The sequence below is a fragment of the Neltuma alba genome, unplaced genomic scaffold (genome assembly GCF_004799145.2).
Source record: "Neltuma alba isolate B1F8T4 unplaced genomic scaffold, ASM479914v2 tig00007969_pilon, whole genome shotgun sequence".
In the NCBI taxonomy this organism is placed as follows: Eukaryota; Viridiplantae; Streptophyta; class Magnoliopsida; order Fabales; family Fabaceae; genus Neltuma; species Neltuma alba.
The window spans coordinates 64,852-77,562 of record NW_021634915.1 but is presented as its reverse complement, the minus strand read 5'-3'; the positions used below and the strand labels follow the sequence as shown (position 1 = coordinate 77,562).

The window sequence follows — 12,711 nt, the reverse complement described above, 5'->3', positions numbered from 1 at the left end:
CTCAAGTACGGTTCTAAGGGAAAGGAATTTACTCACCTATTCTGTCCGCGGAGAACAGGCCATTCGACAGATTAATTAGAAAGAATAAAAATGTAATCATTATAATTTTTCTTTAAAAATATCCCTAGTTACAAAGAGAGAGATATAATAAGAGACAAAATAAGAAAATTATTAAAATGGAAAAGATAGTGAAAGAAAAACAATGTGTTAAGAAAAGAGAATGCGAGTATATTTCCAGTATTAATACTAAACTGAGAAATTAAACGGAGCCAAAATGAGAAACTGCTAAAGATAAAATTTGAGACATCCAAGTATCTCTCGTAAATAAAAATAAGCCATAGGTGATTGTTGTTCTTGTAGAAATGGAACGAGGGAGTATAGGTTTCATAGAGACACGTCCAGTAATGCAATATTGCAGGTCGCTTTTGCTTATTTGTCTTAATTTTCTTACTTTTTGTGCGATTTTATTTGTTTTCTTCTTTAGCTTCTTTCCTTTTCCTTGTGAGCGACTTTTCCTCCAATGTATTTAACACTTCCCAGCCTCTAGTGCGCCTTTAGGAAACACAGGACACCCTCGATCGTCTCAACACACCAAGAACATATTACCCCCAAAAAAAAAAACTGTGGACTTTTTTAATTTATGCGGTTGACATTAAGTATGGCTTACGCTTTACAGGTTAAAATACACAAATTTTAACTATTTTAACATTCATGATGGTAGAAAATTATTCTCATTGCATTTATGTTAAGGAGAACAAAAAGATAACGATGATGGAGCTTCATTAATCAACAGAAAAGACATTCATTCCTATTAAAGAGTGACCAATAAATTAAACTACAAAAAATCTTAGGTAAATTTGGTACAAGATATTGAAAATGAGGATTAAGGCGTCGCAGTGGCTGGGAAAATGGTGTGTTGGGCCAAAAAGCAACAACAAGCAACTCGCTTCAAGATTGGGCTTTATGCGTTCTAACAAAATCTGCAAAAACTCAATGAGTTCGGTGCATTGTTTTTGGCCCAATGAAAAATACAAGTGGAAGCAAAAAGTTGATAGAACTTTATTAATTAATAAAATACGCAGTAAAGTTTATTAAGGGTAATAAACCGACAAAACCCAAAACCCTTTAGGGACTTGCAAAGAGACTTATGTTAATACTAGCTAGGTTTCAACCATACTTCACACTTAATTTAATACATATACTAATTGTGATCTTAACTAAGATGATATCTAATTGTGATCTTAACAAAGATGATGTTTTAACAGACTAGAGTTTAATATCTCCAACAATTTAAAAATATTTATTTATATTTTTACAAATAATAGAGCATGTTAATTACAAACTGACGTTTTCTTTTCTTTTCTTTTCTGAATTGAACAAACTCACAAATTTACCAAAGAAAAATATGATAAACTCACCTTGAGTTCCTACAATTCTTTTTGGGTCCGGACATTTGTTTTTCATTATTATTCACTTACAAAATAGTTGAAAGTCCTAATCACACAAACTTAACGGAAATAAAGAACATGTTAAACACATGAGAGAGTTTTCATTATGAACCATAACTCCCTAGTTACAACGAACGACATGCACAAAACCTCGTAAACCTTAAAGTGGATCTGAAACACACTTAACAACTACCATATACTGCCACTACTATATAGCAGCTGCAGAATTACATATTTTATGCAGCCAGGCTCCTAATAAGTAGACAAAGTGAAAACATAATACACTCATATAACTAAAAGGGTGTTTAGATGAAACCAAACCATGGTTTGGAGAATAATTTCTAGAGAATAGATTCTTTAAAAAATAGATTTTGTAGAAAAGTGAATATTCTAAGAAGTGATAGTGTTTTGATAGTTGTTATCAGAAACACTTTTTATATATACAAATTACCAAAAAAAAATAAGTTAATATGATAATTACTTAAAAGATAGATTTTATGATATATTTTAATTTGAAAAAATAAAATTGTTAATAATATATTTTTTACCAACATAATTAATAATACATAAGATAATATAATTAATAAATAATTAATATGCGTATATATATTTATAAAATGTAAGATTAAATATATTTATAAAAAAATTAATTGAGGGATGTTAAAGTTATATTATTGTTGAGATCTACTCTAACAGGCACAATCATACTCTATAATTTGAGCTAGAAGCAGAATAGATTTACTTATCCTGAATTGGGGCTCCAAAACCATAGTTTTGGCCCAAACCATGGTTTCGGATTATTTTTCCAAAATTGATACTGTTTGGGTAACATTCCACTAAAACCATAGTTTTAGCTCCCAAACCATAATTTTGAGAGGCATCCAAGCAGGCCTAAGACTAAGATTGCAGTGGATTTGGTCTGAGCCAAGATAGAAAGAGACAGATGATGATGCGAATCTCATGCGGTGCTTCTTGTCTTATACTTGGACTCGTCGATGTGAATGCCTTCTTCTCGAGCTCGTTCTTCACCAGACTGTTCCATGGTGCTGAGACCACCCTTCTTGCCCATCTCGTGGTACCCTTCACTCCTATTTGTTCCTTCCTTGTTTGCCCTCCTTTGCTTCCCAATTCTTGGTACCCTTCTTTCCCTAGCTGCTCCTTCCTTCTCTGTCCTCCTCTGCTCCTTCCTGCATTTCCTCTTCTCTTATCAGTAATATCAGATACTTCATGCACATTAATCTTCTTATACAGACTTGAAATATAGAGGACGCAGTACAAGCACACGTGATCTTATATATGCTGAACACGAGAAAGACTACTTGTATGAGTCTGATAATAATTGGCATGTGAAAATGGCATATATCCTTATTGTGTTTCACAAAATGGCGCAAACCCTCTTAATTCTCATGTTCAAAGAATGGCTAATACGTATATATTGGCTATATATAAAAGCCTCTGGCCATTTATACAAAATCACAAAGCAAGGAACTTGTTATTAATTACCTATTAACATGACCAAAGGTGCTCTAAAGGCACTAAAAAACCATTTTAATTAATCCGGAGAAACGTGGAGAGAGAGATAGAGATAGAGAGTTGCCTTCAGCTAGGTATTCTTGAGCTTCAAGACTCTTGCCTCCAGTGCCACCAGGGACAACCGTCTCTCCCTGCCTAGCCCTCTGATCAAGCTCTTCTCTGTCTTGCTGCTGTGAAGCCATGTTCCTCACCCTCAGGTGTTTGAGATTCTTAATTGGATCGGAACAATATATGAGAAGAACGAAACTGATTGACCAAGTCGCACACTGCTCAAACACAAAAGGTTCATGATTTATAGAGATTTGATGATCCTATGGATATAATCAACCGATAACCTTTTGAGGGGCAGGTAAACAGTAGAAGAATTAACCTGCACGTGACAGCGGCTCATTAAACCACAGTAAAAGCAACGATTCAATGACACGTGTAATGTGAACGAAGACACGCAGGTTTTCAGAATGACACGTACCATGTGCTAACTTGAATCGGACGCGGTGGGGCCCATCTGTTTTTCTTGTCTTCTTAGCGTTAGTTTCTCAGTGAAGGTGTAAATTTGGGTAATGCTTGTTCTACAGACGTTCGGTGGATCATTCCAATTAATAATACGTACGTTGGTAAATTAATATTCCGCATAAGATCATCTGATCGATAAACTAACTTTTTAGGCTATGATATTGTAAATGAGCATGTTTGATAATGTTTTTATAAGCAGATTCTTTTATGACTCACCCATGAATGGACGATTGAGCAACATGAATCAACATTATTATAAGCCTTAAAAGATTTTATATATACTTGGTTCCTTCTTGTTATATGGTGCTAACTTAGATTCTCATTTTACTTTTAAATATATGTCCCAGACCAAATTTTCAAGGTATAACTATTATTTGTTTCCAATAATTTTATTTTTAGATGGATGCATGACATCAATAGAGGCAGTTAATATTTAAAATAGTGTAAAGTTAAATGAAGGCCAAAACTGAGAAAGGGAAAAAAAACTTTTAACACATAGCATATGGATTTGTTTTCTCCTGAGTTGGTATATTTTTTTGGATTACAGACAGATGAACAGAAACGGGGGAAATATTTTTAAAATAGATTGGAAGAGTCTAGAAATTAAACCAGAACAAAATATACATCTCTTTTATAATCTTCTATCTCACATTCTCCCTCTGAACATGAAATCTCGCCTCCGGAAGCAGAGGACTGGGCATGGAGGGGGATTCTTCAACTGCACATCACGACAAATAGTCTAAATTAAGAGAAACGACGACAATAAAATTAGCCACAAGATTCGACCACAGGGTTTCTTAACTATTTCCTGCAATATAATCTTAGTACCAATAACTAGCTACGCCTACACACACCACCCGGCAAATAAAATTAGTTAAGCTGATTAAATCTGTGACAAAATATAACTGTCTATACTAAATCTTAATGAGGAGGAGAGCTAGGCAGCAGTAGCTTATATATACTGGTTTACTAATTCAAGAAATATAAAAAAGTTGCACTGGCCTTTAATTCATTAGTAGGATAGAAAATCGTCCAATAGCTTAATGAGGTCGATCGGATCGAAATTCTTCAATAAATACACAAAAATAAAGACTCGCACTATGCCTGTCAGAAGGAGCGAGTTGAAGCTTGGTGGTTATATATCTCTCATTTGAGTACTGCCTCCTACAATTTATGTTAGAGGTTTTTTTTTTTTTTGCAAAATTTATATAAGAGGTAGATTACTAATTTAAAAACATTAAAAATATTAGTTAAATTGATTATTTATAATAAATTTGTGTTAGTTTTTTTTAAAATATCATGTTTAATTATTCTTGGTGGGATACCCCTGCAATCAATAATAATATCTTAAGAAAAACAGTTATCAATTTAGAAAATAAAATAAATTTGGAATCTTATATTTGGAATCAAATTCAATTTTTAATTGTCTCTCATATTAAGGATCATAGAATGAGTAGTGATAGAATAATTTGAGAATTGAATTAAATAAAATAATTGAAAAAAAACTGGCGAAAGTCTCCCGTTGACAATTTTATCAATGTAGAGGAGCTAAATTAGAATACTCGTGCTCTATGCATACAAAATTTGTAGAGTACTCTCTCAGATATTTGGCCATAAAAATTTATCAAGTCATTGGGGCAGTTTTTCCAATTTTTATTTGTATTTTTTTAAAAATTTTTAATCTGCTCGCGGATTGATTCATGGGTTACATCTCCGTGCAGGTGGGAATGAGACTCTAAATGGTCAAAAATCAAAATATACCATTGGTTCGTCTCTCCCCCCGGGGGGGGGGGGAGGCGAGTGGGGCAAGCGTTTCACCTGGACACGTATTAAACTTGGCGCATAAAACGTTTAATACCCCGACCCAGAAAATGCAGAGCAACCCGTCCACCCTTTGACTTCATTTCACTTTCGCCCTCTCTCTCTTTCTATATAATGTGGCCATTTCCTTAGCTCTTCAAACGTGTTCATTCTTTTTGCAAGACACAAAACCAGAACCAGCCATTCCCTTTGTTTCTACTAGTTCTGCTTCAATGAGGTACGCAGTGTTCAGCGTTTACAAAACTATGCAAGAACCTGACATACATTTCATCATGCTCTGTTTTTACATGCTTCCTCTCTCACTCCATCATTCTCTGTTTTATATTCTTGTTGATCTTGCGGAGACTGTAACTGAGATTTGCGTTTTCTATATCATCTTTCACTCTTCATCCTCCTCCTCTGCGTTTACTTGCTTCTTCTCTCCCTCATGCGTCTCTGTTTTATGTTCCCGTTAACCATTTTGGAGATTGTGACTGAAATCTGGGTTTCTCTGCATCATAGGTAAGAAATCATGTTCAGCATTTCCCTGAGATGATTGACTTTTTTCTCCCGTCGAATTTTTCTTGAAGAAAACAGGAATATCTTGTGTTTGCTTAATATATATTCATGCTACGTATGGGCTAGATACAGATGTTGTCATTGAACATAGTTGCTCTGTTTTTAGTTTCATTTAACAAAATTTAGATCGTTACCGTCTTTCTATCTGACATTTCTAAAGATTTTCTGAATGAATATGCTCAGGGAGCAAGTGGTCAAACTCTTCAAAGAATTACGAGAGATCATGGAAAAATTCTCAACCGTGTTGATTGCCTTACTTGCAGCCAAGAACGCGGTAGACACAGAAGCCAACCCTCTGATCAAAAACCAGCACATTAAACTTATGATGATGTTTCTGGTTTTGATTATTGTTCGTTACCATCTAACGTTGGTGATCAGAACAGTTCTTGTTCAGCTGTCTCCCCAGAGCACTCGCCTTCTTCACATTCTAACATTCATCATAGCTCTGCTTGGAGGTTCTGCATCAGTTTTAGCTTTGGTCATTATTTGAAAGCTCCCCATCGGCCATTTCCTTTCATCACCGTGGGCTTTGTGGCTTTCTATTCACTGTCGTTGTTGATGTTGTTCATTGACTTTAATTTGGTACCGTCTTTGCCAGCGCTTTTCCATTTCACTAAAATAACTTTGTATTTCTTGATTGATTGGCAAAATTAACAGCTTTTATACACATTGTAATATGTTATGTCTCTTATTACTTTTGAATGTGGGATTTGTATTTCTGCAACATTGTTAACTTTTTTCCGGTTTTGTTTGCATTGATTTCCCAAGTCATGTTGCGAGGCATGATTGGAAAGAACCAGTGCTACAATATAAAAGCATACGACACGGATAATTTTACAAATTAATATAATATTTGGCCTCTTAAATTTGTTTTTATTTTGATTTTGGCATCAAAATTCCCCAACGCGCCTGGGTACATACGGGCCGAAAATCTTAAATTTGGATTTGAAATTTTGTTGGTCATGAAATGAATTAAATTGCTACGTTTTTCTCACAAGTAAAGACTTTAAACGTAAATTTTGTAAGAATAATAAAATCCAGTCATCAGAAAGTACATTACAGACATAAGGGGCGTTTGGTTTGGGTGAAAAATACTTTCATACAGATCGAGATAAAATTTTTCTCACGTGCCACTTTGAAATCACTTACTTTCTTATTCAATCAATCTGTTGTCTTGCACACTTCGTCATTTTCCTTGATTTGTAACTTAACTAAATTTACTCATATTCGAATGTTGCTAAGCCAGAGTGTTATCCTATGGACTCTTCCAACCTCTTGCTGGATGTAAGGGACATGCTCTCTCAGTTTGTATCCTTCACTTTTGTCCATTAATGCATAGTTTGATTTTATCAAAAAAAAAAAAAAGAGAATGGTGGAAATATCTTTTGCATTCACACCAACATGAATGATTTGTTTTAACTAAAACAAGAAAAACTAATATATAATAAAAAGTAAAATGAATTCATATATACGTATCACTCTGTTTTTACATGTAAGTTATTTGTACTACATTCTCACATATAAAAAAAAATACATTAAATTGATAAAATTTTCATATTTGCCTCTACTAAAGAAGGGGATTAGAAAAAATATGTTATGTACATTTTTTCTCACATATTTTTTTTTATTGTATTCAGTAAAGATGAAATTGAAAAATATTGCATTAATTAGTCGACAAGTATCTTATATTTATGAGTAGAAGCAAAAGAGAGTATAGGAATGTTTTCAATGAAAAAAAAAAAAAAAAAAAGAGTATAGGAATGTTAAAAACGTGAACAAACACAATGGCTTTTCCTATAGGCCAGAGATATGAATCCAAGATGCATGGTAGAAATTGATTTGATAAAATCAAAAAGTCTAACGGACCACCTTTCCTATCAAGAGTTTAGTCTTGGGGTCTTTGAACTGGAAGCTGCCGAGACCGAAATGAAACATGAGCAGCCAAACAAGCGAGAGAAGCTCGCCACCCTCACTCAACACCTTCACATGCGCCGTGGGTTTGCACTGAATTGCGGCGAATGACAACAATTCCACCCACACTGCCCCTATAATTTCCCATTTATTATCTATTGATTTTAACTCTTTGGCCAACCTACATGCGTCATACAAGAGTGATATGCTCCATTCGCTCTTCAGATGCTCGGATGCCACATCGTTGCAAGCTTCCTTCAGCCTCTCCCTCCGATCCGTTATCAGGTCCAGGCTCTTTCTGCTGAAGAACCTTTTCGCCTCCTCACATGTTGTCTGGAACCTTATTTGTCCAATTCCTGCCACATAAGACGTAATCGCAGGCTGCACTGTTAAAAGGTACATCAAGTAGTCTGACAGAATCATGCTGTAATCTCTTTCTCCCACATGCTTCCCGTCGTCTTTCTCGCTGTAGTACCAGAGGCAAGTAGCAATGTGCCACAATATGAGGCTTTGATCAAAAGCCACTTCCCCGGGGTCCACAAAAGGCATAAACGGATGTAATCTTGCTCCCTTGATAGCCCACTCGCCTCTTACGAAACACATTCTTCGGACCATCTCTGCATCTTCGTCGCAAATATAGCTGGATCTTTTTTTCAGCTGATCGAAGACATATATCCAAAGGCCTCTAGGCAACGGCTTGTCCTCCTTGAACCTCCATTGGTCAATAAAATCTCGAAAGCCACAAAGTTGGGCCACTTTATAAAAACTACCTTGTGCGGATAGCACAATTTTGAAGCATTTTTCTTGAAATTGAGAGATGCAGGAGTCCTTCTTACGGTTACGAGGAATCTTTTGAGGAACAGGCATTTCCAGGCAATATTTCATCAAATTGTAACCTGAGATTGATCCCCATCATCTGCGATATAGTACTGGAGTGGACAGTCCATAATCAGGCTGCTCCTTAATTTTCGCCCATTTTGGTTTCCTCCGTCCAAGGAAACGCACCAACGTTTTGTCATTGAACTTTCTGAGCAAGCTCATTTTGGATCGCTGGAACAATGAGACTCCTTTCAAATCTTAAGATTCCAGGGAAAGAGTAGCTGTGTATTCAGTGAAAAAGTGCATGACGAAAGCTATGGTGTCTAAGGCCAGAGCGCCGCATAACAAAGCGTAAGTTACACCTGTATCAAACTTGTCCAAACCACGCTTCTCTTCTAAAATAAAGAGTCCAAAAGCCAACAGAACAAAAGTGAAGGAAACAAATTTATTGCAGTACCCGAACCACTTGCGTACTACCGTGACTTTGGTGTAGAAAGATTCATACATGAAATTAAGTTCGATTTCTATCACCTCGAGAACTTCCCCTGGCGTTTTGTTTTCCATATGCCGTCGGATCTCGCGACGGTCATCAAAGCTGTAGATCATGTCAACAATAATACCTCTGAACTTTTGGAAGAAGAAGAAACCTTTCCGAACCGCCTCAAGTTCATTCGGTCCCTGGCTCCCATTTTTGCCGCCTGCATCACTGCTACTCCCAAGCTTCGAGATGGTGACAATCTGAGCAGGAAGTCTGGCCTTCCTCCGAGAATAGAATTCCACCATGAACCTTCCGTAATCGGGGCCTGGGTCTGGAACTAGGGATTGCCTGAAAGCATTGAATGATGCAACATACAAAGCACGAGTCCTCTCAGTGTACTTGATTAGTCCAGCAACAAACACCAAAAGGGTTGGGAACCACAATGAGTTGTCATGAACTGTTAAAACGAAGATGCAAGCAGCCGTGCCTGACTGGAAAATGAGACCCAGAAGATGCCTGAGCCAAAGCTCATTGTCCTCCAAAGCATAAGCAGTGATGGTGTTTGGACCCCCAAGGTGAAGCAGAAGAAAAGGAGACCAAAATGCAGTGAGGTGGTCTCTTGTGGTTTTGGTTGAGTGCGCTTTTTGATTATTGGAGATGAGCCCAACACAGTAGCTCGCAGCCCAATCGGCAAGAAGGTAAGCTAACCAGATTGCGCGGGGTAAGAAGCCTTTTGAGCGCTTTCTTAAAGAAGCAAAGAAGATGAGAAAGATCTGCAGGGAGAGATTGAGGAGAATGACTCCGTGCACATCCCACTCGTCCCATATCTTCCAGAATTTGGAGATCATGTAAATTGTGATTTGCCCGCTGCTCAGCATGATGGAAATCACGCTTCCCCCCATCTCTCCTGCGCACCTTTGTCCTTCCCTCTCCCTCTCTATATATCCGTGTGTATCCCTGCTGCTTTCCTTGATGCTAAGGCCATAAGCCTGGAATGGAAAATAATCAGTTAACTGCACACGGAATGGATCCATCCCGACTCGCATATCGTGTCATGAAGGTAGAATAAAGAGAAAAACTGAAAAGGGTTGATGCTGCCACTCTCTTGTTACTTCCTCCCCTTTAATATAAAAAGTTAAAACACTAATATGTAAATATTAAAAATTCTATTTAAATTGTCATTTTAAAAAATACTATCTCCCGTCTTTAATATAAGAGCTAGTTGACTAATTTAAGTATATCAAAAAAATTAGTTAAGTTAGTTATTTGTAATAAAGAAGTATTATTTTCTTAAAATATCCTTACTAATTAAGTGTATTGGTTAGAACTACCATTATTACAAAGACTACCTTAATAAATAAATAAATATAAGAGACAAAGTAGATTGAGGTATTATTTTTAAGATTAAAATAAAAGTCAAATAAACTCTTATATTAAGGCCGGAGGTGATATATAAATAAAATAATTGGGTTAAGAGATATTTTCTTTATTAGTACAATGGCCATTAATAAAGAAAATGATTTCTCCCCCTTTTTTCCAATTTTGTAGAACAAAGAGTAGTCAAACATATAAAAAAAGTATTCTGGTGTTTTATTTTTCAAAAACACGTAACGAACATATTTTTGAATAAGTTTTTTTTTCTTTTTCCTATTAAAAATACCAAATCAATCACTTGGCCTAATTCGCTAATCACGTATATTGGTTAGAACTATCATTATTACAAGAAATCTCTTAAAAAAATAGAGAAATATGAGAGACAAAATATATTAGATTCTTATATTTAGAACCAAAATAAAAGTTAAATGAGCTCTTATATTGAGGACAGGAGATGGTTTATAAATAAAATGATCAGGTTAAAAAATATTTTCTTTATTAATACAATGGCCATTAATTAAAAAAAATAATTTCTCCCCTTTTTTTCCAATTTTGCAGAACAAAGAATAGTCAAACATATAAAAAAAGTATTCTAGTGTTTTATTTTTAAAAACATATAACGAACATATTTTTGAACAATTTTTTTATTTTTCAATATAAATTTTTTCCTGAAAATATGGAATCGAACATTTGTGGGTGAAATTGATTTTATCACATTCAAATTGTTAATAATGCAAGGGATAAAAAACCACATTTTTTTAAGATGCAAAAATGTGAGTAGCACAAGTGCCCATGTCATGTCAAATAACAAAAATCAAGTAAGTAGATTATGTTCTCACGAAGGATCAAACAAAAAGATTTTTAGGCATTAAAGATCTCATTTAAAAAAATAACAAAAAATACCTTTAAAATTTGTAAATGATAAATTCGTAATTTCAATGTTAAAAAAAAGTTAAGGTGCACCTTTCACCTTCATCTTATTTCTCAAATGCAATTTTATCCTAATTCTTTCGGTGGGGCAATTTTGTTGCTAATCTTTTGGGTGCAATTTAGCCTTTTAGGGTCAAAATTGCACACACAAAAAAAAGGTCAAAATTGCACCACTCAAAAAATTATAAATAAAATTGTATTTGAAAAATAAGATCATAGTCGAAATTCCACCTTATCCCTATTAAAAATACCGACCAATTGGCCTAATTTGGTATTTGAAAATGTTGTCAAATGACCTTTAAAATCTTGAGTTTTCTTTTTCAAAAAATGTCGACCCATTTCACTTTTTTTTAATTAAAAGAAAAAAAGCCCCTGAGTACCCTTGCTAGAGAACAGCCACCAAAGCTTTGATGCCGGCAACCCATTACCAGTAGTCAGCAAAGTTTTCGTTACATTTTTTAAAGTTTCAAAACAAGAGCAATAAATAACGAAACCAAAATAGTCCATAATAAAGTAAATATAGTCAATAGTCCTTGTTCATGAATTTATTCGAGCGTGCGAGTTCCTCATACATTTTTTTTTTAAAAAAACTTAAAATACATTTTTTAAGACTCTTCAACATCCGTTTTACCCCAAGATTTTTTCAGGCACTTTACCTTTTGTAAGTCCTTCAACTTCTCGAATTCCTCTCCCTGGATGGTAGCCTCACTCCCTATATGTATACTCAATCGCTTGAGATTCTTCAGGCTTCGAAGATGCCATATTCTAATGGGATTCTTTTGTGATCATAATCCGTTGAATACTTGCAGCGAAGTGAGCTTGTCGAGGCCTTTTGGCAAGCTCTCCAACAGGTAACATTCTGATACATCCAAATGTGTGAGCTTTTTCAGTGATGCAATGGCAGCAGGCAAGGTTTCTAGAATGTGACAGGCCTTGAGGTCCAGGATTTCGAGGCTGGCCAATTCTCTAATGGAGTCAGGAAGTGAAGTTATTCTAGAAATCCCACGCAGGCTGAGATACTTGAGCAGTTTTTGGGTCTTCAAACCCTTTAGGAACGAATCATCTCGAACTTCGATGTGATGGGTGGGAGAAACCTACCAACGACCAAGCTGAAGCACCACTAATGTCTTCAGTGTAGCAAGCCACTGGTGTCGAAAATGAAGATCTCTATCGTTTACATTAAAAATGGTCCTCGAAGTCGCCGGTGTGGATTCTGTCTCAATTTCCGAATTAAAGCGATCATCGATCAAACAAGTACGCTGAGAATGGGTGGAATCAAAACGTGGTATCTTGCCCCGATCTAATTTCAAAAGCTTCTCTTTCAGG

General features: G+C 35.6%; 1 protein-coding gene and 1 pseudogene across 1 annotated transcript; both read right to left on the bottom strand.

The window, feature by feature from the left end:
• Positions 1 to 2,406: 2,406 nt before the first annotated feature.
• Positions 2,407 to 3,163, bottom strand: LOC114753523 (protein SLE1-like; annotated as a pseudogene).
• Positions 3,164 to 8,861: 5,698 nt separating this feature from the next.
• On the bottom strand, positions 8,862 to 10,115 carry LOC114753522 (uncharacterized). Its single transcript, XM_028942204.1, has one exon. It carries the CDS (start codon positions 10,113 to 10,115, stop codon positions 8,862 to 8,864), a length of 1,254 nt encoding a protein of 417 aa, XP_028798037.1.
• Positions 10,116 to 12,711: the final 2,596 nt, after the last annotated feature.